Source organism: Lycorma delicatula, chromosome 7, assembly GCF_047948215.1.
Source record: "Lycorma delicatula isolate Av1 chromosome 7, ASM4794821v1, whole genome shotgun sequence".
Lineage (NCBI taxonomy): Eukaryota > Metazoa > Arthropoda > Insecta > Hemiptera > Fulgoridae > Lycorma > Lycorma delicatula.
Genome location: NC_134461.1, coordinates 92,147,119 through 92,174,958, shown reverse-complemented (window position 1 = coordinate 92,174,958; position 27,840 = coordinate 92,147,119). Strand labels below are relative to the sequence as shown.

Here is a 27,840-nt window from a genome sequence, read left to right as displayed (position 1 = left end):
TCATGGACAACATCAAGTAAATGAATAGATAGACTGTAATTTAATTATCATATGCTGAATATAAAACATAATATCTCATGGAAATAATAAATTTAAAAAGTAATCTAAACATATTGTAAAGTTAATAGCCTTTAATTAAGTTAATACTTCATAGATATGATGTATATTAATATTCATATTGTGTCCAAGTCATTTTTCACAGACTAAGAATTGTGGGAGTCTACTTTTTAAATATGTATATATTTTTTAAAATCATATATCAGTCTAGAAAGCATTGTTATTATGCTCTCTCTTTCTCAAGTTATCAAAATGCATCATAAGAATCAAATTCTTGTTCTTTTTGTACCATGAATAATGTTGATCGTTGATTATAAATTCCATCTAATTTCCTGAGGATATTCATCTGGATTTTTAATGTAGTAGATTTCTAATGCAAACTGCACCCTAATGCTGTCAACCAAATATTGGTACTTCTACCTTTAGGGGTGATTTTTCACCACAAGGGCAGTTGAGCATCCTGTCCCTGTACCTACTCATCCACTCTTACACGAGGCCATTGTGAACTTTGTAAGAGATCACTTATCCCATGAGTCATTTGGCTGGCTAACTGCAGCATAAAAAACACTAGGCAAAGAGGTTGTTACTTGCCTACTTCTCAATTACAATGACAATAACAATGAAATTTAAGGATGTGGTGACTCGCCCAGATAACAATTCAACTAATGTAGATCTTAATGTTACGCATTAGGTTCCATACATTTTTTAAATACTAAACCTTTAATATTGCATCTTTGCAATGTTAAATTGCAAAAACATAAATGTATCTTTACATTTACAAATGTAAAAATAACTTATCCCCAAATGAAAAAGTGTTTCTAAAAGAAAAAAAGATGTATAAACAATAATTTAAATAATTCACAGCACTTGCTATATTTGATTCATTATCACTAAAATTCCATGATCTATTATCATTATTTTGATTATCAATAAAATATAAATAAATTATCAATCTAACACAGTAATAAAATAAAGTTGATTGATTGATGAATTTCAGTCATGATTAAAAATTAAAATTGATCTAAAAATCAAAAAAATGTTTATCAATTAGGAATTCTGTTTTGTTACCAAATTAGATGATTCATTTTTTAATACTGATAACTTGTCTTTTTCAGGAAGGAATATATGTTCGGCTTAGTGGTCAAGATGTTGAAAGGGGTACATTCAGTCATAGGCATCATGTATTGCATGATCAAAAAGTACCAGACAAAAGAATTAATGTGTTAGAAAATATATTTCCAAATCAAGCTATGTATATGTTATGCAACAGTTCATTATGTGAATTTGGTGTTCTTGGATTTGAGATTGGTGTAAGCCTTGTTAATCCTTATGCGCTGGTAATGTGGGAAGCCCAATTTGGTGACTTTTGCAATTCTGCTCAGATTTTAATGGATCAATATCTAAGCTCTGGTGAAGTAAAATGGATCCGTCAAGCAGGAGTAGTTTTGTTACTTCCCCATGGAATGGAAGGTGCATAGTTTATCATCAATCAATAAAAATAATATAACACATTAGAATGCTATAAAAAATTGTTTTATAGTATTGTAAATTTAAAAAAATATATTTTTAATCTCTTTAAATGACAAACTGAATCAAATTTTATAGATTTAAATGTTTTGTTAAAAAGGTTTTCAGGAGCTTTTCAAACTCATCTTAAATTTGATTTGGTTTGATTTGTTTTGAAAGTTTGATTTTAAAATAATTTTCATAAATGACCATGGAGAAAAATATAGAAAAAAAAATAGTGTAAAATCATGCAATTTAGGAAGAAAGTTCAAGTTATAAGAATGCTGTCTTAACAACAAATTTTCTTATATTAGGTATGATATCTTGAATACATAAAACTGTTCACAGGCTTCTTGAGGAAATGACGGCAAAGTATAACATATGACAATGGAAAGTAAAATAACATCCTACGTTACTTTACTCTCAACCATGTTTATTTACAAGAATATTTCATTAATAAATTTGTAGTTTAGTATTCTAGCAGTATATAATGATAATAATCATTATCAATAATAAATCAAATAAAAATATCAAATACTGATTATTTTTTCAAAGATTCTTTCACATTAGTGCTTTTGTGATGCACACCACTTCATCAGATGTATTAAAGATTTTTAAAAAAAATTATCTAAAAAGGAAGGATGTATAAAAAATTATCTAAAAGGATGACTCCTTGAAAGTCAGATTGAAGAAAAATATTTTATTAATATAATGTATTCATTCTTCTGACTGTAGCAGTAAATAAACAAGTGAGTTAGTTTCATAAGTATAAAATAAGCAGATAACATAGTGCAAATCTAAGTGTATTTAAATTAAAATGATTTTAAAGGGAATCTGAAATTCAAGATTTCACAATCCTCTAGCTTCTGAGCTAATTTTGCTGGCTACTATTTGCTCTGATGCAGTAGAATGTCTTAGCTACATTAATGTGGCATTAATGTGGCCATTAATGTGGCTTAACATTTTGTGGCAAATTTAGGTTGATTGTGAAATAATACAGTTTTACAAATTTTGTAGTCACCTTTCTACAACATAGAAACAAGTGGTGAACAATCATTTGGGATAAAATAAACATTAAAATCATAATTTAAATTATACTACAACCATACAATTGCTTTAAGCACACTCTTGTCATAATAATAATAATAATGTAATGGAATTTTATATTAATTTATTTTCTGTATAATTATTCTGAATTTTATTAATAACATCACAGTGAGTAGAGAAGAAGTGAGGAGATGGTAGTTCAGGAAAAAACAAGGTTTTTTTAATATTGCAGTACAGGAGAACAATAGGCATGTCCATTACTGACTGGGGAAGAACATGATTTGTCACATCAGTGATTATTCTGTACATTTTATTGTCACATTATCTATTCTATTATTGCTATAAACTAAACTTTACAAATTTGAATTACTTGTTTTCTATTTAATATAATAATTAGTCTTGAAAACTTTTTTTTGTTTCATTTTAATTCCTTTTTTAATGAATGTGAAATGTTTTATAATAATGAAAATATTATTTCTTATTAAGATATTAATTCATGATTAATGTTTTGGCAATTTGAATTAATCGTTTGTTATGTAGTATGTAAATTAGTCTCAATGTTTGTTTGTTTGTTTATTCTTTTAAGTAAACACTTGTTCAGGTTTTGGTATTATGGTTTTCTTCTAACAAAACCGTAGAAAAACAGCTACATATGAATACAGAGCTAATAAGAAATTTATAAAATAGGAGACTCAAAGAAAATGATGAAGGGAATAAAATAATGTTTGGCCAAATAAATGTGTTAATTAGAGATTTATTACTCTATCATGTTGCCAACTTAAAAGTGGCCTCCTGAAAATTTATATAATGTGGTTTAGCCTGTTTTCCCTCTGTTTAACCTTCAATTGAATATTAATTACATAATATTTAAATACAATCCATATATCCAGTTATGTTTATTACTATTAAAACTATATTAAAAAATTGCCTGTTATGTTAGAATTTCATATTCTGATGATCTAAACTGATCATATATCCAAAATTGGATTGCACTATAAGAGAAATTGCCAATCGTCTTTTTAAATTCAACAGTTCTAGACATTTAATATTTTCAGAATTTAATGCATCATTCACTTATGACAATGATGTATCTAGCTTACAGCACATGTCAATTGGAAATATATATCAGTGTTCTCCAACAATTTATGTTCTGCAACAGCAACAGAAGCACTCGTTGTTTGACTAAGGGAGGGAGCCCCAAGTAAGAAATGATAAATAAGTTAAAAAGGGGGAAAAAGAAAAATGAAAATTAGTACAATATATGGATGAATTATAACATATATCATATTATAATTTTCAGATTGTATTGCTAGATTGTGAAGTGTAATTGTAATGCGAATCAGGTTTCTTCACATTAAAATTGTGGCCTGAACCACATGTTTTTGTGTGTATGATTCTGTATTAATGAACAATGTTGTGTGTTTCAGGGATGGGACCAGAACATTCTAGTGCAAGAATAGAAAGATTTTTACAGATGTGTAATGATGATGATTCAGAAGCAACTACTGATATGCCAAAACAAATGAAACAAAGTAACTGGTTCATTTGTAATGCATCGACTCCAGCCAGTTTTTTTCATTTACTTCGTCGACAAGTGAAATTAAATTATCGTAAACCTCTTATTATTTTTACACCAAAATTTTTACTTCGCTATCCACAGTGTGTTTCGCCATTATCTGAATTTACTGGTGATACAAAGTAAATAACTTTTGAAATATTTTTAATGACAATTTATAATAATAATAAATTAAATGTATTAATAAGTATTTATGGAGAAAAGGTTATAGCATAGTTATTGCATTTTCATTATGTGACAGCTTAAATATAACTCAGGTGTTTGTTCATTCAAATATGTTATGATGCAGAATTTAGGTTTTACACCATACTTCAGATATATATTATATTATTAATAGTCCTAATGTGGCATATGGATTTATTTTCCCTTAATGACCACAAATTGTACAGAAAGTAACCACAAAATGAAAAGTTAGCGATAAAAAATAAAATTACTCTTTAATTTTTTGAGAAAATAAACAGAGCATTTAAATAAGACTACACAAGAGTTACCTCCTGTGAGGTATAAAATTTCTGTACATCTTAATTTTCATATATCATGAGATAAATGGGTAGGATAAATCAATCCATTACCCTCTTGATTTCATCACCATATTTATTTTGCGTAATAGTAATTTATTGAGGTAGAAACCTATCTTCTACATATAACTTAATCTATGTTTACGGTTAGAAACGAACTTAAAAACTGATTTTATTGATACAAAAATACCTCTATAACTTCACATCAAACCGCAGAAAATAAAAATAAATATGGATTTCAAATAATATTTGATTATTCTTAAATCAATCTTTCTTGGTTGGATTAAAGTGTAATTGTTTAGGTCGATCAATCAAAGCAAGGGTTATTTGATTGGATTTGTATTAGGGAAGAGAATATACATGTTTGGTCTGACTTGTCAACTTAGTCTTAGAAATCAAGTATTTTTGTGCCAAAATTTGTACAGCCTTGTCATTTACAATTTTTCTTTAGTCCTAGGCTGGTAAGTCATAAATGTATCAAGGTAACAATAAATTCACTATTTAATGAGGAAAGCAGCCAACAGGTCCCATATCATGAAAGCTGCGCAAGATATCTAAAGACCTTAACAAATCAACCAATAAATTTTATCCTATTAAAAAACTGTAATGAAATTATATTTCTGATGACTGTAATTTATGATTTCAATGGAATTTCAGTCTGGTTTTGAATAATAATAATGTCAGATTACTTCTCCATTTATTCATTCGCTTTCATAGTATACACTCAGTTTATTATCCACTACATTATGTTGAACTTTGATGAGTGTAGACTCACCTAGTCTGCTGGTTGTCATTCAGCTGTTAGGTTTCTAATCAAAAACACATTCTGATCTGATGAACTAGAGTAGAAGAAAGCTACAGATACACTTAATTCAAAGTATACAACTATCTACAGTGATCCCAAATTAAAAAAATGCACTATACCTCAAGGCTTATTAAAGTAAATATTGATTTCAAATAATATGATTATTTTAAACTCATCTATTTAAGATGAATTCACTTAGTCTTTTAGACTAATGAATCAAAACAGGATGAATTTCATTGGTTCTTTGCATTAGAAAAGAGAATTTACATGTTTAATCTGGCTTCACAAAGGCAGCTTATTTATTATTGAGTTTTATGGCTTGCTTATTGCTACTCATAACTTGGCAGATTACTAGTTATTGATACTTTAAGTTCTATTCACCATATTCATTATGCATGGAATATTTGTGGATATTCGCCCAGTCTCTGTACTTAACAACTAAAATCAAAATCAAACATAATTTTTTTCTGGATTCTTAACCATTTAGAAAATCCAGGACATGAAAGAACTGGTTTGGTCTTAGGAAGCTTGCTTTGAACTTAGGAAGCTTGCACTCAGCCCATCTTCATCAAGTATTTTATCCATAATATTAAGGCATCTTTCTAAAACTGTTTGAAAGTAGGTTGGCAGAATGTATGGTAAAAAGTAGTAGGCAAAAAGATACTACTGTATTGCTATAGAAGTCAACAGTGCTTTAAGAATACTGTTACTCCAATATGTGCTCTGATTATCCTTTGGATAATCGTTACAGAACAGTTAGTCACATTTTCCTTGATGCTTGTGATTGCTTTTTTGCATCTTCGCATTGCAGATTTAAATTAGCAAACCATAATCGTCGATATATATGTTTATGTATATATATTTCGCGTTTTAATTCTTTTATCGTGTTATGATTCATTTATATATTTTTCTGACATGGAGTACACACATTCTATTTTAATAATTTGTGTATGATCCCATTAAGGACCCTGAATAATGTTTGTGTCTATTAAATACCATACACAAAAAGTTGGTTTGTTTGTCAATACAATTATTCCTTTTCTTTTACAGAAAAAATTGCATTAGGTTTGTAGTTGATCTGTGACACATCTTGGGCGTGTAAATTTAGTGCGATAATAGCTTGTTTGGTTGTTCAGTCTCCAAAAAATCAGGAATTAACAACCAAATAAATTTTCAATCAACATGTGAAATTAGCTTGATTTTAAGAAAACTATTTTTATATTAAAATTTAAAAATTAAACATTTTTTCTCATTAATGTACTTTTTAAATCACCACCGCCTATTTTGACAGAGTGCTAGTGTCTTCGTCTTGACATCAAAAGAAATCTATGTTCGAATTCCGATCAGGCAAAGTCGTTTTTCGTATAAAATGGCGTTTTTCCATACCACATCCTCCGGAGTACGTTTGTATACGGAAGAGGAATCGGCCGTAAAAATCCTTCCAAATCACTTTTGCCTAACAGAAAAAAAATTGAGAAAAACACACTTAAAACGATTAAAAAATTCTTATTTGTATTACCAATAATATTGCCAAATTTAAAATTCTGAGAAATCGGGAAAATATTAGTTTTTAGAACAATCTAAATAGAATTTCTTGGCGCATCTTTAAATAATTAAAAAAATTTGGCTATCCCTATAAAGGTCTTTTAGAATTTTTATACTGTTAAACCTTTTTTTTTTTAAATGGAGAGTGTTTAAGGATATAAATGTTTAAGTAAATCCTGTTTAACTAACTCTGAACACGAAATAAACTTGATTTTAAAGGTGTTCCTGATATGTTTTATATCCTTTAATTAACTTTTGATATCGCGTACGAAAATATCATGACTATAGGTTATTCCTTCTCCTCCTCCTTCCACTATGTCAAATTCTCTAATTCATTGGAAGATAACTTTTCGGTGAATTTAATAAATAATAGAAATTTGGGTGGGTAAGGCTTACCTACTAAGATTTTTTAATATAAAGCAAGTAAGTAAATTATTTTGTAATATAAAGCATAAATTTCTATATTTTTTTTTTTAATTTTTCACATCAATAGAAAAAAAAAACATTTTGAAAAAAGTTTCCGCGGTTTTTTTTCTCAATTTTCTAAGGAAGAAAAGTACAAGATTTGGTGTTTTTTTTGAGATCAATCTTTAAAAATTCTTTAGAACTTTAAAAGATTCTTTTAAAAAAATCCTTCAAACGATTTTTTATTCAGCTTGTAATTTTAAAAATAATTAGTCGTTTTAATCCATCTTCTTACGGGGCCCATCTTTTGATCCCTTTACAACTCCTTATTATTCTTTCCTGTTATCTGTATGCCATTAATTATAAAATAATTTCATTGCATACTTTTATAAATGTCTCTTTTTCAACTATTCTGCAAAAACCCCTCTTTTTAATAGTTGAATTGTAACATTTTGTAATGTAATTTTCATTCGATGATAAATCCTGTACGCTATTCGTTTGTAAAAAAAATTCTGTAAAACAAAGGTATATATTTAATAATATTAATTTAATATATATCTAATAATTTAATATTTTCTAGTTGAAGTGGAAAAATGAACTCTAGATTAAAAATTAATTTTCTACCATTTTCTTTTCACCATGAAATAAATAAACATTTTGTAAAAAACGTTTTTCTTAATAAAATGAAACTTTTTTTATTTGTTGATTATCTTGATGAAATGTAAAACTTTATTAAAATTATAAAAATTTTGAACGAATCGCTTTTAAATTAACTGAACTACATCTTTAAAGCCTTTTAGATCTAATAATTATATTCCTCATTGGCATTCCTGGTACCACTGTCTCATGCCTAAGTATGTTATCGAGTAATATATTTCATTAGTGCTGATTATTTTACAAAGCACAATAAATTTGACAAAAAAATTAATTAAATGAAAATACACATATAAAGAATAATAAATATAATATACATTATTTATTATTCTATTATTATACTTAGAATAAGTCGAATACTATTTACGGAAACTTCACTGAAGAATTTGTTGGTAAGTAGCGGAATAAACAACTGGTTAATTGCTGATAAATTTTGAGATCTCGCCGAAAATTATCTGGAAAAAGCCTTTGGAAAATTAGTTCTATTAATTTTAAAGCGATTAAGTTTTTTTTTTATTGGATGGAAAATAAAAAGCAAAACCGATGTAAATGAAAATGTTTTAGAAGATCTTAATTAAAAATATAAGCACTTTTTCATTTTTTTCTAGATTTAAACCATACTTACCGGATCCAGATGTGCCTCCTAGTAAAGATGTATCAAAATTATTATTATGTAGCGGTAAAGTGTATTATGAATTAAAAGAAGCGCGTTCGAAAGCAGGACTTGAAAACAAAATAGCAGTTGGAAGATTGGAACAAATATCGCCCGTTCCTTATAATGATATTATAAAAGATGCAGTAACAAACTACCCAAACGCAAGAGTATTTTGGCTACAAGAAGAGCATAAAAATCAAGGGGCTTGGTCGTACATTTCACCAAGATTAACTAGAGCGATTGGGAATGAAAAAGGCCCGATTAATTATATAGGAAGATCAGCATCGTGTTCATCCGCGACTGGGTCGAAGACTGTTCATGATAAACAGAAAAATGAATTTCTTAAAAATGCACTAACAATCTAGGTTTTCAATTCCCCAAAGTTTTTCAATTTCCCCAAGTATTAATTATGGTTTCCTATTAAGTTGCATCGAAACACAACAAAAATTTAAAAATCTTTTATTGCAATTTTTAATAGCCTATTATTTTGTATAGGTTTAATATTTATTGATATTACTGATATTTTTGTCTTTAATAAATATTATTATAATTATTTAATCTAAAAACATGAAATGAATTATTAAATTTTTTAATATTAAATAAATTTTATAATTTTATTACGCTGTGCTATTTTATTTTAAGAATTTAATTGCACTCTGCCGATGCGTTTAAACTCGCTTCATTATATCTGTAAAAATAACGAGAGTGGTCTGATCACCTAATAACTCTTCTGATAATCTGTTTAATTTAATTTTATATGAAATGCTAATAATTTCATTACTTTACATTAAAAATTAATAAATTAAAAAATAAAAATAAATTTTGATCTATTTTCTTATAATTAATCAATTATTTAAGAAAATTTTGTATTACTCGTACTTGAAAAATGTTACAGAAATATGCCGTTTCAATAATCCATTTACGCTAATAATAACTGAATTTCAGTCATGATTGATTGTTTATTTTGACGAGCTATTTATTGTATTTGTTATTATTAAAATCTGATGTGGACACCACATAACTTCCTTATACGTCTATTAAATTATATATACACATCTTTTTAAATGAAAAGTACATAAAAATTTTATTTAGTTAATAACTTCTGATATTTTTTCATATATATATATATATGTTTTATTATTAAATTATATATTTAAATTTAAAAAAATAGTTAAAAAAATGAAGTCTGATTCGAACCGATTTGCCTTCCATTGTAAGATCCAAAAATATTTCATTAATTAAATTTTTATTTGGCTCAGACTCTGGAACCAATGAAAATAAAAGTAGCACTTATGATGGATATATTGTTGAAAAGCTCTCAATGAGGGCTTATTACTGCAGTGAAGAAAACGACTAAAATCAATGTTTTTTCTTGGGATTTTGGGCTTTTTTTGGACACTTTTGGTTTAATCGATTGCAATCAAAAGGGGAGGTGCATAACTAGATGTTAAACAGTCCTAAATCCAAAATGTCCAACATCTTACGGCTAATCGTTTTTAAATTATGGGAGATACCTATGTACGTACAAATGTCACGCCGAAACTAGTCAAAATGGATTTAGTGATGATCAAAATGGATATTTTATTGAAATCTGAAAACCGTAATTTTTCGCGATTACAATACTTCCGTTAGTTTGTACAAGGAAGTAAAAAATTTACGTTTAACACTTCTCAAAAGTAAATTATTATTACAAACAGGGAAAAAATAATATAATCGTTAAATACTGCAATTTCTGTAACTGCTGAAGTGAGGAAAGTACTGTAACCACGTTACAACATTACCTTTATAACTGCTGTTGTGTATTACTGACAAAGCGGCGACTAATTAATTACTTTTTTCCTAAGAAATGCATGTGTTTATGGCTTGTACTACTAGTATGCAATATTTAATAAATAAGTCGTTCATGACGTAACAATGTTTGTGTGTATTTTTCATTTTATCATCCAAATTAATATACATTTAATTTAAGAGTAAAGTGATTACGAAATTAAAACTACCCTAGATTTTTTACTTTTGTTATGAAGCGAGTTTTCAAATCGTTAATGCATAATGCATCTAAAATAATTACATGCTGAAAAAAATTAATAGATAAACTGAAGTTTAATTGAAAGATAATTTTAATATAAAAAACCACAGAATATTCTTCAGCGACAGGCTACATAAAAATGTTTTAAACTATTATTTTTTTTAAATAAAAGTATTTCACTTAAATTCATATTCATATTTTGAGAATAACATTTTAGTTTGTAAATTTTTTGACCATATGTTTTCCCTTGAATAAAATTTATAGAAAGTATTTTTTTTAAAAATGGATTTAAAAAAAAGCTTTAATCCTGATAGTTTTTTTATGAATTAGCCCAAAAATTTTACAGTGATCATTTTAAGTATAGTTTTTTTTATGAATTAGCCCAAAAATTTTACAGTGATCATTTTAAGTGTAGTTTTTTTTTATGAATTAGCCCAAAAATTTTACAGTGATCATTTTAAGTGCTCAGTCGCAATTTTGATTCTTACCAAATTAGATTTGACATCAACAATAGTATTACTAATTTTATTGAAAAAAAAAATTGTAACTTATAAAATCACGAAATATTTTGTTGTATAAAAACATGTAATTAAATGAAATTTATTTCTTTTGAATTAGAATAAAATTATGCCTTTTGAATAATTTAGAACACGTAAACAAAACTGGTTGTCAACGAAATCATTTATATAAAGCAAGATGTCAACAAGATTTCATCGAATAAATATTTTTTTTAAATTTCCTAGTTTTCTGTATATAAAAAAATTAAAATTATAATTTAAAATTTTAATTAAAATTTATTAATATAACTAAAAATATCCGGCAGTATTTTATAATAGGATTTTTCAATGCTACACGAAAAACTCTACTCGTGCTGATTCTAGGATTATGCGTTGTTTATTTTCTACAATGTTAGTAAAATAATGCGATAAAGATAATCATATAGCACTAGACCGAGTAATAATTGAATAACATAATCTACAGTTAGACTAAAATTGGCTTATATATGATGTAGGAACAGTCCTCAATTATTTGAATTTTTTAGTAGGTAAATATATTATTTTCATTGTGAATACTGTCTAAGTTTAAGAGTTTAAGCACTTTATTTTTGTTTTAATTTTTTAGTAATTTTCAATCAAACTGTTTAAAATTAGGACGTCAATAAGGTTTGGATATATATTCAAATCAAACCGAGTTTGTAAAGAATGCTACTTAAAACAAAAAAATGATTTTTGAACCGATTATCGAGTATGAAGATTAGCCAACTAATGAAAGGCCAGCTGTTTTTATTTTTCTGTTTAGCCTGCGAAACCACCGTAAGAGGTAATTACCAAGAGGATGATATGTATGAATGAATGTAAATGAAGTATAGTCTTTTGTACAGTCTCAGGTCGACCATTCTTGAGATACCGAGTTATTTGAAATTGAAACTCAACCACCAAAGAACACAGATATCCGTAATCTAATATTCAAATCCGTATAAAGCTGAAGAGTCTTAACTTCCACTCGCGAGAATTTTCATTAAAAACCACGAGTTAGGAAATTTTTTAAGAAATGAAGGAAGTGCAACTTTTTCCATCAAATATTAATATGATCAACAGAAAATAATGCTTCATTCCGCGTGTTTTGACTTAACGATTACTGGATTCAAGAATCTAGTATTTAAAAGTATTGTACCCTTGTTATTTGTAAGATTTGATAGAGGCATTTTTTTATGAAGTTGCACAAAAGTTCAATCTGAAGGTCAGGTGATACAAAATAAGAATGGATCGTTAACTAAACAGGAAAAAATCTAATGCTTTTTAATTTGATTTGTTAACTTAGATGGTTTGTGGTAATCGGTTAAATGAATGTAAAAAATATTTATATTTTATTGTTACTTCACACCTTTCAATTTCCAGAATGTTACATTTGTTGCGGAACAACAGGTTCCGCAATTGCATAGTAATGCAATCTATCGTTTACCTAGTGTTTAGTGATATAAACCTACTGTATAGTGCGAATTTAGTGTAGAACCTATAGATATAGGTACATAAATAGGTTATCATTTTTACTATAATATGTAACATCCAATGAAGACATATTTTATGTATGTACTGGAATTGAAAAAAGTATCCAGCCTATAAATTGTTAAAAATAAATAATCTGCATACTATCAGAGTTTACCAATTTAGACGAAGTCTAAAGTATTTTCAAATTTTTCTGTGGATATATTTATTATTTCTAAATTCTAATCAGTTTCTAGATAAATCGCCGCTGTTATACTTTTCGTTTTATTTAAACGTATAAAATTAAGTAAAGCAGATTTAAAATAATATAGGTATTTTCACTGCTGATTCATTTTTATGATCTTATTTTTTAAAAAATGTTTTACGGTTAAATATTAAGAAATAAAAATATAACACAATAATGTTATATATGTGTTATTACACGTCGGCAAACTGTAAAATAAATCTTACGAATTTATTCTATAATTTCATTGAATTAAAATAAAATTAATTTAAAATTATAAGAAGCTGTTCTAAGTTCATGATGTGATAAAAATAATAAATACAAAAGATTTTGGGAAAAAAAGCTGATAAAGAAAATCATAGCCAATACATCGATGCATTTCGACGTGGTTGAAGTATTTTGCAAAATACTGTGAAGGTGTTAACATCGATAGCCTGCTTTAATTATCATGAAAATCTTTTCAAGTGATTTTTTGATTGCTAAAAGATTATTTTTTTTGTAATTTACATTATTTTTTAATAAATTTACTCGTCTAATTTTGAGATTACTCTTAAAAAATTTAATAATATTGTTAACTGCCTAAGATTAAAAATAATTCAGATGTAATTATACGAAAAAAATTAGATAAAATAGAGGATAAATTTGATAAACATTTAAATAAAATAACTATTTAAAATAACATACGTTATGTAGGTAGGTATCTAATTTTTATTTTCCATGATCTTTAACAGGTTTATTAAGTATGTTCTGGTAGATAAACCGATTTAAAATTAGATAATTAATAGACATTAAAAATGGAGATAAATAATGCCTTTAAGGTCATTTATTATTAACCTTGTTATCGGGTGATTTGTAGTATTTTTTTTTTTGTGCACTAAGTGGCGATGTTATGGTTTGTTAAGTGAAATAAAAAAAACATCAGACAACATACAAATAACCCTCCGCATAGTACGACTAATTATTGTCTAGCCTCCCATAATGCTCTTATTTGCTATTGGTTAGTCATAAGAAGAAGGGATTTAGTCCCTCCTACAGAGCCGCCTCCGGCGTGTCACGATAGAGTATGCTATCTGGTGGCGATTTCAGCAAGTAGTTTACGCTCAAAGCAGAGATACTTCAGTTGTGCGCCAGGCACGGTGCGTGCAGGATGGTCGGTTACCTTTTCGTGGTGACCGCCGCAGTGGTGGCTGTCGTGTCTTCCGTTACGGAGCCGGATTGTGAGTGGCGACGTGTGTTAAGCGCCGATGAAGAACCTCAAGTCAGTGTACTTTTACAGTGCAGATTACGAACGATTACTGCGGCCGATTCGGTCCTCGCTAATCTTACTTCAGCGCAATTAGACATGATTACTTCATTAAAATTAGAGTGTAGTGATGTGTTTTTCTTTGAAAGTTCACTGGAATCGAATAGTCTTATCACGCAGTTGCGTAGTTTACGTCAGTTGGAATTGGAATTCTGTAAAATCAGGTACGTACCTCCAGCAGTGTTAAGTGCTTCACGCGATCTGAGAATATTATCGCTTAGAACTCATAATACGGACTGGTCGGCGATGACTATGGAATTACACGCGGATAGTTTTCGTGGGTTGCCGCAGTTAAAAACGCTCGATCTCTCTGAAAATAATATTTGGACCGTGCCGAACGAGTTATTTTGTCCGTTATACACTCTCGGACAGTTAAATCTCTCGCGTAATAGACTGCAGGACGTTTCAGAACTAGGTTTTTCGGACTGGGGAGCAGGACCGACTGCACCCGGTAAAACGTGCAACGTCGGTCTAGAAGAGCTTGATTTATCTCGGAACGAATTGACTACAGTGCCGGATAATGCGTTTACTAGTTTACGTAGCTTACAAAAATTACTGTTGCAGGAAAATGCTATCGTCCAATTAGCCGATAGAGCGTTTGTCGGACTCGTTTCTTTACAGTTACTTAACGCATCAAGTAATAGACTTGTCGCACTTCCACCGGAATTATTTCAATCTTCTCGTGATTTGAAAGAGATATATATAAATAATAATTCTATAAGTGTACTCGCTCCAGGTTTATTAGAAGGGCTCGACCAACTTTTACAGCTTGATCTTTCTTATAATGAGTTGACCAGTTCTTGGGTTAACCGGGATACATTTTCGGGCCTAGTACGTTTAGTGGTGTTAAACTTAGGACATAACCGGATAACGCGTGTGGATTCGCATCTATTTCAAGATTTATACAGTTTACAAATGTTGAATCTGGAATATAACAATATCGATTCCATATCAGAAGGTTCCTTTAACACGTTAAACAATCTTCACGCCTTAACTTTATCCCATAATAAATTAATTAAAATTGAATCTAATCAATTCAGCGGTTTATATGTATTGAATCAATTATTTTTGGATCATAATCGTGTCGAAGATGTTGCACAAAGAGCGTTTGAAAATTGCTCAAACTTGCACGATTTAGGGCTCGGTGGAAATTTACTTACATCTGTTCCCGATGCCGTTCGACAATTAACGTTTCTAAAAACTCTTGATTTAGGTGAAAATAAAATAAAACAAGTTTACAATTATACGTTTCAAGGTTTAGATCAGTTGTACGGATTAAGATTAATCGAAAACGAATTGGTTAATATATCAAAGGATTCATTTTCATCATTAATATCACTTCAAGTTCTTAATCTTGCCGGTAATAAAATCGAACACGTCGATAAAAGTGCATTCGGTACGAGTCCTACTTTACACGCCGTAAGGTTAGACGGTAATCGTTTAAAAGATATGAGTGGAATGTTTGTAGGATTACCGGGTCTTGTTTGGTTAAACGTATCCGATAATCAATTACAGTGGTTCGATTACGCTCTTGTACCGCAAAGTCTTGAATGGTTGGATATGCATAAAAATAATGTAGCCGATCTGGGAAATTATTTTGAAAAACGAGACGATTTACGTATTAAAACGCTCGATGCTAGTTTTAATCGATTGACTGAAGTCGGCGATTCATCGATACCGGATAGTGTGGAAACGGTTTTGTTAAACGATAATTTGATACGTAAAGTAAAACCAAATACGTTTTTAAGAAAATCAAATTTAACAAATGTCGCCTTGTATAACAACAGATTAGAAAAAATCGAAGTGGGTGCGCTTTCTTTAAATCCTGTACCGGAAGATCGAGAATTACCTCAATTTTACATCGGTAACAATCCGATATTTTGCGATTGTTCTTTGGAATGGTTACAACGAATAAATCAGATGAGTCATCTGCGACGTCATCCTCGCGTCATGGATCTTGATAATCTCGTATGTAAATTGGCGCATTCTAGAGGTTCTCCTACGAGACCGTTATTAGATCTTAGACCTTCGCAATTTCTATGCCCTTATGAAACGCATTGTTTCGCTTTATGTCACTGTTGCGATTTTGATGCGTGCGATTGTGAAATGACGTGTCCTGATAATTGTACTTGTTATCACGATCATACGTGGACCGCCAATGTAGTCGATTGTAGTAACGCCGGTTACCTTGCTGTACCGACAAAAATTCCAATGGATGCTACTGAAATTTATTTGGACGGTAACGATCTCGGAGAATTGGGTAGTCATGTCTTCATCGGTAAGAAAAAATTACAAGTATTGTATCTTAATAACAGTAACGTACAATCTCTTCACAATAGAACGTTTAACGGACTTTCATCTCTTAAAATATTACATATGGAAAATAATAAACTTAAAGAATTGAGAGGATTTGAACTGGATCAGTTAGAAAACGTGATCGAATTGTATTTAGATCATAATGAAATACGTCAATTAGGAAACGGTACGTTTTCATCGATGAAAGGATTACAAGTTTTAAAATTGGAAGAAAATAATATTCTCGATTTTTCACCGTGGCAACAATTATCGTCTGAAAATTTAGCGACCATATCTTTAGAAGGAAACAGTTGGAGTTGCCGGTGCGATGAAGTCGATCGTTTAGAAGCTTGGTTGAGAGATAACGCGGATACGTTGGACCAGAGCAAATTACTTTGTTCCGGAAGCGATGGAAACACTGTAATGGATACGGTTCGATCGTGCAGACAAGGAAGAGCCGCCGTTTCAGCCGTTCACCGAGATTCGCTGACTCCGACCATCCTCGGATCGGATTACGTTCCTTTCTTAGCCGCTAGTCTCGTAGTATTTATCATAATATTTTTAATAACCACCCTCGCATTTATATTCAGACAAGATTTAAGTTTATGGGCGCACGCGAAATACGGAATAAGAATGTTGGGAGATCCAGGTGATACGCAAGACGATAGATTGTACGACGCATACATGGTTTATAGTCTTAAAGATGAAGAATTCGTAACGCAAGTATTAGCAACCGGTTTAGAAAGGTCAGGTTACACGTTATGTTTACATTATAGAGATTTACAAGTCGTCAGTCCGGCGTATTTAAGGGATAGTGTTTTGGGCGCATCGGAGGCTGCCCGAAGAGTAATTTTAGTGTTATCTCTTAGTTTTCTTCAACACGAATGGGAGAGACCGCAATTTAGAGCGGCGTTACAAGCGTGTGCGGATCGCGCACGCGACGGTAAACTTTTATTGTTATTATTGACTTCGGATCCTTCACGGGACGCCGATCTCCAACTACAATTACTATTCAAAGCGTCCCGTCGTGTTATTTTTTGGGGTGAAAAAAGGTTCTGGGAAAAATTGCGTTACGCTTTACCCGATCCGAGAATAAGACCGCCGTCCAAAGCGTGCTGTGAAGGCGGTAAACAAGCCCGTTATTCGGCGACTCCCACGGTGGAAGCTTGGTGTAGAATGTCCCCGGCTTCGTTATCGTTAGCGCAATCGGCTCCTACCCAGTCCTCTTGCGTCTCCGAAGAGTCATCGCAACGTACTACCGATGAGGAAGATGATCCTCACAGTTACGTTTCAATAGACTGTCATCAGAGACATCATCAGCACCTGTACACGACTATACCCGATCCGAATTATGGGACGCACCAAGGAAGAACTTATTTTGTTTAAATTTAAGGTAAGATGTTAAAGTATATTATCTATTTTTTTGTCATTTTTATTTAAGATTAAGTAAATATTTATACCGATATTTAGCATTAACATAAACCTCTACGTAATAAAATTAACATAGAAAATGTTATTTAATTCTTCCCGGTTATCATAGGATGGTCGTAAATTATTTTATTAAAAAAAAACTGTTTAAGAATGTTTTAGGTTAAACACGCAGTATTATTTATTTCTAGTGTTTATAACTATTTTACAAGCATTTATATCAGAATTAATGTTTAATTATGTGATCTGCAATTATATGATTCATATTTAAATAATCGATTAGGATTTTATTTATTAATTATATTTTTTAAAGATAATTTTTGGGGTAAAATACATTTTACGCCAATAGATTCGTATAATTTATAAATAACAGATGATAAATACCTATTATTTAATGGAATTCTGAACGACATTCTCGAATTAAAAGTATATTCAAATTATTTCAGACGTAATATAATATTTAAAAAAAATCTTTTTCCATTTTTTATTTTTACAACGTTAATTAATTAAAATTTTATATTAGTAGAATTTTTTCTAATTAAAAATGGAATCTAACGTGATTTTTTACATTGAGTTAATTATAAAAGTAAATAGATAAATGTTTTCATTACATTAAAAAAAAAAATACTTTGATAGCAATTACATTTCTGTTTATTTCTTGTTTAAATAAAATATCATGGATGTATATTAATTATTAACAAAATGAAGTTTTGGGATATCTCATTTTAGGCAAAAATTCGGACATTTTAATGAAATTTAATTATAACTATACATTTATTTACATTAAAAAAATTAATTATAATTTTCTAAAAAATTTAAAAAACAATACCTTTTTAAATAATAACGGATTTTTTTTGAAGGCCAACGAAACAAACCGTGAGGTAAACGAAACAAAAGATCTACGTACTGTATTAGTAAATATTCAAACATGGTAATCAATTTTAAGCCAGAAAAGTATATTAATAGATTTTTTTTTTTATAATGAGACTTGTTTTAACTACCTACATTAGAGTACTTTTATTTATTATTTTATCGTTTATATAACGATAATAAGCATGATAACGATGGTAATCGAATTAAATAAAGCATACTTATTTACGAATAATTTTTTTTAATTGTAATTTTTTTAATGAGATGAATTAACTGAAGAAAAAATGTTGATTACATATATTCATTTTCTCTTTGGTTTTTAATTTAAAATATTTAATATTTTCCTATAGGCTAAAATTCTATTAACCTATAAATTAGACGTATTAAAATTAAAAGTTATTACACTAATGACATCAATCAAACTTAACAATTAGAAATATTTTTTCTACGGAGATTTAGAATGAGATATTTATAAATAGGTTATTTATGCTAATTTAAAACATTAATTTTTATGTTTTAAAGAAATGTAGATCTAATTAATCTTCATTCTTTTTACTGCTCTTTTAATTATATTCTGCTGTAGGGCAACTAAATATAGTAAAATACAAAATCTGAGTTCAGCAATACGTAGTTCAATTGTGTAAGTTAATAAAAAGAATTAATGTTTAAATTAATTTTAAGGTTTATTAATTTTAATATTTATTTATGTGAAATATTCATTATAAAAGTTATTTGATTATATGAGTTTGTTGTTTATAAAAAAAATAAATATCTGATTTTTATTGTATTTACTGTCATATACCTCATATTACGATAAAATAGCACATGCAAGTTCCTTGCTAAACAAAGGTTAAATACGAAAAAATAATCTTAAGTGGAGATATTGTAGAGTAATTTAGAATTATAGAAATTCAACCTTGTAACTGAAAGATTTAGGAATTGGAAACAATCGTTCCTTTATTCCAAGAATATTTCAAACTTTAAAATTTATCACAACTAATTTAATAATGAACAAATGAAAAAGAAGCTAGAAGAAATTTTAATATAAATTTTAACAGTCAGATAAACTTTTTGTTATTTTATTTGATGAAGAGGTTTAAAAAACAAAAATACATATAAATTTCGATTCTATATATCTAAATATTAAACTTATTTAGCTATTGAAAAAATCTTTTTAGGGTTAGTTGTCTTTTGAGAAATATTGAATTTTTTAAAATTCTTTTGTGAAATACTGAATTTTTCTTTACTTTTAGTGGAAACGTTTTTATAATTTTTATTTGGATCACATTATTTTTGTAATTTTATTATGTTACATTTTTTCTTTAATTACTTATTTTTGGCTTGTAATATTTTGCATCTTAATTCTATTGTTCTTTAATTTGGCATTCTGATATTTTTTTCTATTTGTATTCTGTAAATTTTATGTTAGGTATTCAATTTTTAGTTCCTTGTACGAAGTAAAGGAAGTATTACGATCGCGAAAAATGTCGGTTTTTAGAAGATTTCAACGGAAATATCCATTTTGACCATCCCTAAACCCATTTTGACTAGTTTCGGTGTGACGTCTGTACGTACGTACGGATGTATCTCGCATAACTGAAAAATGATTAGCCGTAGGATATTCAAAATTTTGGATTTAAGACTGTTATAACATCTAGTTTTGCATCTTCCCTTTTGATTGCAATAGACTGTACCAAAAGTGTCTAAAAAAGCCCAAAATCCCCAAAAAATTGGATTTTGGATTTTTTTTTTTAATTGCACTTTGCTCTCATTGAGTGCTTTTCAACGATATATCACAAGTGGTACTTATTTTCATTGGTTTCAGAGTTATAGCCAAATAACATTTTAATTAATTAAATATTTGGACTTAAAAGGGGAAGGCATATTGGTTCGAATCAGACTTCATCCTTTTTTTTAACTTTCTTTATTTTGTTTTATTAATAATTATTAACCTCTGACTATAAAAAAAATTTACGAGTTTCAACAATAACAAAAACAAAAAAATGAAGAAATATCTGAAGTTATTAATGATAAAAATTTTATGTACTTTTTATTAAAAAAAAATGTATATATGTAATTTAATGGGCGTACAAGGAAGTTATGTGGTGTTCACATCAGATTTTTATTTTAACTCTTAATCCTTTCTTTAAATATTTTTTTTTTATAGTCGCATCAAAAATTAAAGCAATTTAACGATTCGTTAATATCTGTGTGAATGTACCGGTAGATATGTAAACTTGAACAGATTCAGACCGACCATTCCTGAGACATGTGGTTAATTGAACATCAATCACCAAAGAACTCCAGTATCCACATTCTAGTATATAAATCAGTATAAAAGCAACTGCTTTAATTAGAATTTGAACTTTATAACTCTCGACTTTGAAATCAGCTGATTTGCGATGACGAGTTTACCACTAAAAAACGAATTTACCAGCAGATCAATTGGTCTATTCTTTTTATCCATATTATAAAATCATTTTTAAACTTACCTTTTAAAAATAATTTTAAATTACGTTGTAATCAGTTTAAAAACTATTTTATATAGCGTTATTGTTTGTTATATGTTTGTATTGACTGATAAATTCATTCACCGCTGAAGCTTACAGAGAAGCTTTTACATAGTAATGTGAAAATGGAAATTTAGAGCGTATGAAAATGCCATCCCTGACCGGAATTCATACCCGGAACCTCCGGGCGAAAGCCTGAAACGCTTGAAGATATTATTCCTTTAATATTTTTGTTATTTTTTTTAACTTTAAATACGTTGCTTTATTTAAACTCTTTGAGTACACACCTTTTCCGTTGTGTTTTTTTGTATGCGGGGGACAATCTACCTGGTTTTTTACCTAAATAAACAAAAAGGTTTTTAACAGTTCTAAGAATAATGTTATTTAAATTTTAAAGTTTACTACACTTGAATAATTTTTATATATTGTCTATCCTTTCTTTATGTGTGTTTTACATCTAGCAGAAATCCGTTTGAGAGTTACGGCTCTGTAAATCCTTCTTTTTATATAAATATATTTTATACAATTTTTATCTTATTTTGGTAATCTGCAATCATAAAATATATTACAAGATATAATAATATGTGGAAATAGATTTCTTCAGAAGCTGAAAGTTGGTGCCTAAAAATGCCAGTTAAATTGAATAAATATTCTTTATGTTATGCAGAGTATAATTTTCTTTTTTTTTAACTCCGGGACCACTGTTAGGCATTGATTCAGAGGATGGAATGAACGATTTGTAGAGTGTGTGAAAATGCCATGCCCGCCCGGGGTTCGAACCCGGGACCTCCGGATGAAAGGCCGAGACGCTCCCACTCGCGCCACGGAGGCTGGCAGTATTTTATGTTTGGGATGAGAATATGTAGAAAAGATCTGACAACAAAGTTGTAATACTTTTTTGGCATTAGTTATTTATTCTTATATAGTGGAGAAATAATTATACGTGAAAATATTACCTAAGATTTTTCTTTTGGGGTGGGGGTAATTTATGATGAAATTTTACTGTAAAGTTATCGTTATATGTTCAAATAAACGAAAAAAGTTTAAAAAAATTAAAAGAAATCAGTATTTAACTTTTTATTGTGCTCCTTATCTCTAAAATCATCTTCAAACAATATTTTTTGATTTTTCTATGTTTACTATGTTAAATGGAAGGAAGTAAAAATTCTGAGTGAAGTTATTCTGAGAAAATATACGTATATAACATCCATGTTAACATGAAGAAGAATTTTTGGTTTTCATTAAAAACAAATCGAATATTAGCACAAAAATACTGTATTACAAAAAAAAAAGATAATTTCGATACCTAATTATCATTTAAAATTATTCAAATATTAATCATTTAAAATATCTAAAAATATAATCGATTATTAAAAATTTTTAACATTTCATTGTGTTATTGTAAAAATCTGATGCAGACACCACATAACTTCCTTGTACGCCTATTAAATTACATATACACATTTTTAAAAGTACATACATTTTTGTCTTTAATAACTTCTGATTTTTTTTGTAAGTGTTATTATTGAATTATTATTTATTGTAAAACTTTTTTTACGTTCAGAGGTTAATAAATAATAAACATAAATAATTAATACATCAATATATTTAAATTAAAAAAAAAAAGTTAAAAATAGGAAATGAAGTCGGATTCGAACTGATGTACCTTCCCCTTGTAAGATCCAAATATTTCTTTAATTAAAATTTTATTTGGCTATAACTCTGGAACCAATGAAAATAAGTATACTTATGATATATCATTAAAAAGATATCAATGAGGACTTATTACTATTACTGCAGTTAAGAAAAAAGTCGAAAATCTAAATTTTTTGGATTTTGGGCTTTTTTTGTACACTTTTGGTCCAGTCGATTGCAATCAAAAGGGGAGGTGCACAACCAGATGTTATAATAGTTCTAAATCCAAAATTCCAGAATCTTACGGCTAATCGTTTTTGAGTTATGCGAGATACGTATGTACAGACGTCACGCCGAAACTATCAAAATGGATTTTTCCGTTAAAATCTGAAAACCGCAATTTTTCGTCATCACAATACTTCCTTTACATCGTACAAGGAAGTAAAAAAAAAAAAATCATTTCGATATGTAATTATCATTTTAAATATTTAAAAATATAATCGATTATTAAAAATATGCATTTTTTAAATTTCATTGTGTTATTGGAAAAAAAATAAATTTCATTATTAGAAATACCTTTGAAAAAAAAATTATTTTTTTGAAAAATTTATTACTACGTTGCCAAAAGGATTGTGACCGTAAGTAAAATGGACCATTAAGTAAAAAGGTGGTGTTATTTAGTCTACCAAATAAACAATGATTTGTTGTGTCAAGAAATACAAAAATTAGTGAGTCATTTCTTGTGTTTTGATTGCTTACGTTCTGATTCAGGCGATAGACTTTTTATCGATCTCTGAATGAGGGGGGTTTTTATCTTTTTTAAAAGCGGACGCAAGATCTGTATTTATTTGAAAAAATATATTGAACATTTTTTATTTTATAAATTGACAATATTAATCTTTCAACAATTGAAATTTGTTTATTTTTTTTATTTATTGTATTTATATATATATTGATTTAATTAAACCAATTGATCAATACATTTTGTTATTTATTAGAAAATAGAATTTGTATGAATGAGAATACTAACGTATAATAATAATATACACGTATAAAGTACTGACTATTCTGATTTATACCTATTTAACTAAGTATAATATATCTCGGTAATTGAAAATCTTTCCGTTATTTTACGTCTGTTCAGTCGCTGAACAGTCAACATTTATTATATTAAATATATTACTTCTACTTTAAATTACATCTCATTATATAACGGTAAATTTTATTACTATGTAATCAGAAGAAATTACTAATATAATGTAATACTGTATATAACATAACTCAACACAGTTTATGAATCTTACAGTACCATTGAGAAAATAGTTTAACGGAAAAAATCATAAATATATGATTTTTATTACTTTTCCGGGTATATTGTAATACAGTATAATATTTAAGGAAAAATATTCCAATGGATCAATTTTTGATATTACAGTTTTTACAGTATCTTTATGTTTCTTCTCTTAACCAAAACACAATTTTTGCATTGAAATATTTGGAAACGATGTATGTACGTCAATTACTTATGTACGGAAGTTACCTATACAGTTGTCCTTGTTATCTTTTTAGACCACCTGTTTGGATGAAATTTGATTCAACGGTTTCTGAAGTTTAATCGCAATTGAAAAACTCCCTGTCAGAGAAGATTCTCAGAAACGGATTTTACTAGTTTCGTATCTTTAAATTTGAGTTGAAAAGGATATGTAAATTTTTTACATTGTTTAATGTCGTTTTGATAATGTTTAGTCAAATACTTTCTGATAATGTTTGGTCAAATTCAATCCTCCATAAAGGAGAGAAAGAAAAAACTTATTTAAAAAAAAATGTTTCAGATCAGTCACATTCGAGAACTAATTAGATAAGTCTATTACTTTGGCTATGTATCTTGGCAATTTTATTTAGAAATAGTAGAAATAAGCGTCAATTTTTTAAATTTTATTTTCATTTGTTTGATATCTTTATTCTAAATAAAACGATTTCTAGAAGGTTCCCTACGAGGAAACGGAGAAAGATTGAGGACAAGTTCTATTGGTGACAATAATGAAAAAGGTTCATATAAGTATAGGTCTGGAAACACTTTCGAGTTATGATATGCGAAATCATAACTCGAAACCATAACCAAGTTTCACTTGGATTTCAGCTCAGCTATTAAAAAGAAGCTAACCCTACTGTAATTTTTGGGACCCAAATTTAGGAGTAAGTAAATTTGATCGTTTCTTATGTAATTTGAGTTGGAAAATACGATAAGACAGGTCTCAGCACTGTAACTCAGTAGTTTTTGTAGTACAAGTTTTTAGGTTTGTAGTACAATAGCTTTGTTAAATGAATAATAAATGCTGAAGATTTAGAAAAAACTTCTAGAAAATTTAATTCTGAGAAAATGAATGTGAATAGGCAAATAAAAAGTGAATAAAAACTTTTAAAAACCGGTTTTTTATTAAAGCAAAACAGACGAAAAATAGAACATCGTATTATTATTTTTGTAATAAACATTCTTTTTAAAAAGAAAAACGATAATTACTGAAAATAATTTTAAAAGAAATAAAAATTGTTTAAACAGTATTTTAGCTGTGTGTATTCAATAATTTACACAGTAAAACGAAATTATTACGTAAACTGAAATGTTTAAAAACTTTTTTAATTGTATATAGCAATACTAACTACTGATCAACAATGAAAATTATGTACTTCGTTTGAATATGTTGTCATAAATTATAAAACTAATAAAGGGGAAGGGTAGTATTACAGTCTTCATATTGTAGTGTAAAAATGCCGTTTCAATTTTCCATCGAGGAATATGCCGATATAATTTTTGTTTATAGATTTTGTAACGGAAATTCTTAAGGTGTTCGATGTGAATATCAAAAGAAATTTCTCGTGCGATTCAATATATTCAGCGTAACCCAGTCACTAGTACAAAGCAAATTTCATTTCGCACTGGTTTTTTCAAAAAAAAAAAAAAAGTGTGACGCAAAGAAACTCTTTCCCACGGAAAGAAAGCCTTTATCCTTTCCGCTTGCAGAAGGTTCCAAATTTGCGGCAAACGGATTACTCCCAACTTTTGACATTGGCTTCTAGACAACAATGGACGTGGTGGACCGATCGATTGGCCACCACGATCACCTGACATAACGCCATTACATTACTTCATTTGGAGCCGTATGAAAACGATAGTATACCAACAAAAAGGTTAATTCTAAAGAAGAGTTAACTCATTAAAATACGAAATAGTATTGATTTTATACGAAACGATCCTAAGATGATACGGAATGCCACCGGAAATATATTACGTCAGGCACAGTGCTGTGTACATTGTGAAGGAAAGAATTTCGAACAATTAGTTATTGAGGTTTGTTATTATTTACCAATTATCATTTCATTTATTTATTTATTTTTTGTTATATTAAGAATAATGTTTGTTAGGTATAGAATAGTTTTCTGTATACTTTTCGTCTGTTTTGCTTCAATAAAAAACTGACTTTTAAAACTGTTTATTTACTTTTTATTATCTATATTTAAAGAAAAACAAACCAACATACTTGGCGTTTATAGACCTAGAAAAGGCTTTTGATAACGTAGACTGGAATAAAATGTTCAGCATTTTAAACAAATTAGGGTTCAAATACAGAGATAGAAGAACAATTGCTAACATGTACAGGAACCAAACAGTAACAATAACAATTGAAGAACATAAGAAAGAAGCCCTAATAAGAAAGGGAGTCTGACAAGGATGTTCCCTATCTCCGTTACTTTTTAATCTTTACATGGAACTAGCAGTTAATGATGTTAAAGAACAATTTAGATTCGGAGTAACAGTACAAGGTGAAAAGATAAAGATGCTACGATTTGCTGATGATATAGTAATTCTAGCCGAGAGTAAAAAGGATTTAGAAGAAACAATGAACGGCATAGATGAAGTCCTACGCAAGAACTATCGCATGAAAATAAACAAGAACAAAACAAAAGTAATGAAATGTAGTAGAAATAACAAAGATGGACCGCTGAATGTGAAAATAGGAGGAGAAAAGATTTTGGAGGTAGAAGAATTTTGTTATTTGGGAAGTAAAATTACTAAAGATGGACGAAGCAGGAGCGATATAAAATGCCGAATAGCACAAGCTAAACGAGCCTTCAGTAAGAAATATAATTTGTTTACATCAAAAATTAATTTAAATGTCAGGAAAAGATTTTTGAAAGTGTATGTTTGGAGTGTCGCTTTATATGGAAGTGAAACTTGGACAATCGGAGTATCTGAGAAGAAAAGATTAGAAGCTTTTGAAATGTGGTGCTATAGGAGAATGTTAAAAATCAGATGGGTGGATAAAGTGACAAATGAAGAGGTATTGCGGCAAATAGATGAAGAAAGAAACATTTGGAAAAATATAGTTAAAAGAAGAGACAGACTTATAGGCCACATACTAAGGCATCCTGGAATAGTCGCTTTAATATTGGAAGGACAGGTAGAAGGGAAAAATTGTGTAGGCAGGCCACGTTTGGAGTATGTAAAACAAATTGTTGGGGATGTAGGATGTAGAGGGTATACTGAAATGAAACGACTAGCACTAGATAGGGAATCTTGGAGAGCCGCATCAAACCAGTCAAATGACTGAAGACAAAAAAAAAAAAAAAAATCTATATTTACATTAATTTTCTCAGAATTAAATTTTCTACTCGTTTTGCTATTAAAATTCGTAGAATTTTGTGTTTTACATCAGATATCATAAAAACTACTGGAGATACAGTTCTGGGATCTATTTTATCCTATTTCCCAAATCA

At 28.8% G+C, this 27,840-nt stretch overlaps 2 protein-coding genes across 2 annotated transcripts in view; both read left to right on the top strand.

Annotated features, from left to right (window-relative positions):
* LOC142328333 (2-oxoglutarate dehydrogenase, mitochondrial-like) overlaps positions 1 to 12,767 on the top strand; it is a 38,395-nt gene extending 25,628 nt beyond the window's left edge. Inside the window, exons 10-13 of the mRNA XM_075372038.1 lie at positions 1,173 to 1,527; positions 4,038 to 4,308; positions 8,722 to 8,911; positions 12,693 to 12,767. Of these exons, the coding sequence (XP_075228153.1) occupies positions 1,173 to 1,527; positions 4,038 to 4,308; positions 8,722 to 8,911; positions 12,693 to 12,767 (891 nt within the window). The remainder of the gene's footprint in view (positions 1 to 1,172; positions 1,528 to 4,037; positions 4,309 to 8,721; positions 8,912 to 12,692) is intronic.
* Positions 12,768 to 14,156: 1,389 nt separating this feature from the next.
* LOC142327978 (toll-like receptor Tollo) overlaps positions 14,157 to 27,840 on the top strand; it is a 173,066-nt gene continuing 159,382 nt past the window's right edge. Inside the window, exon 1 of the mRNA XM_075371402.1 lies at positions 14,157 to 18,014. Within this exon, the coding sequence (XP_075227517.1) occupies positions 14,171 to 18,007 (3,837 nt within the window). The 5' untranslated portion in view covers positions 14,157 to 14,170 and the 3' untranslated portion in view covers positions 18,008 to 18,014. The remainder of the gene's footprint in view (positions 18,015 to 27,840) is intronic.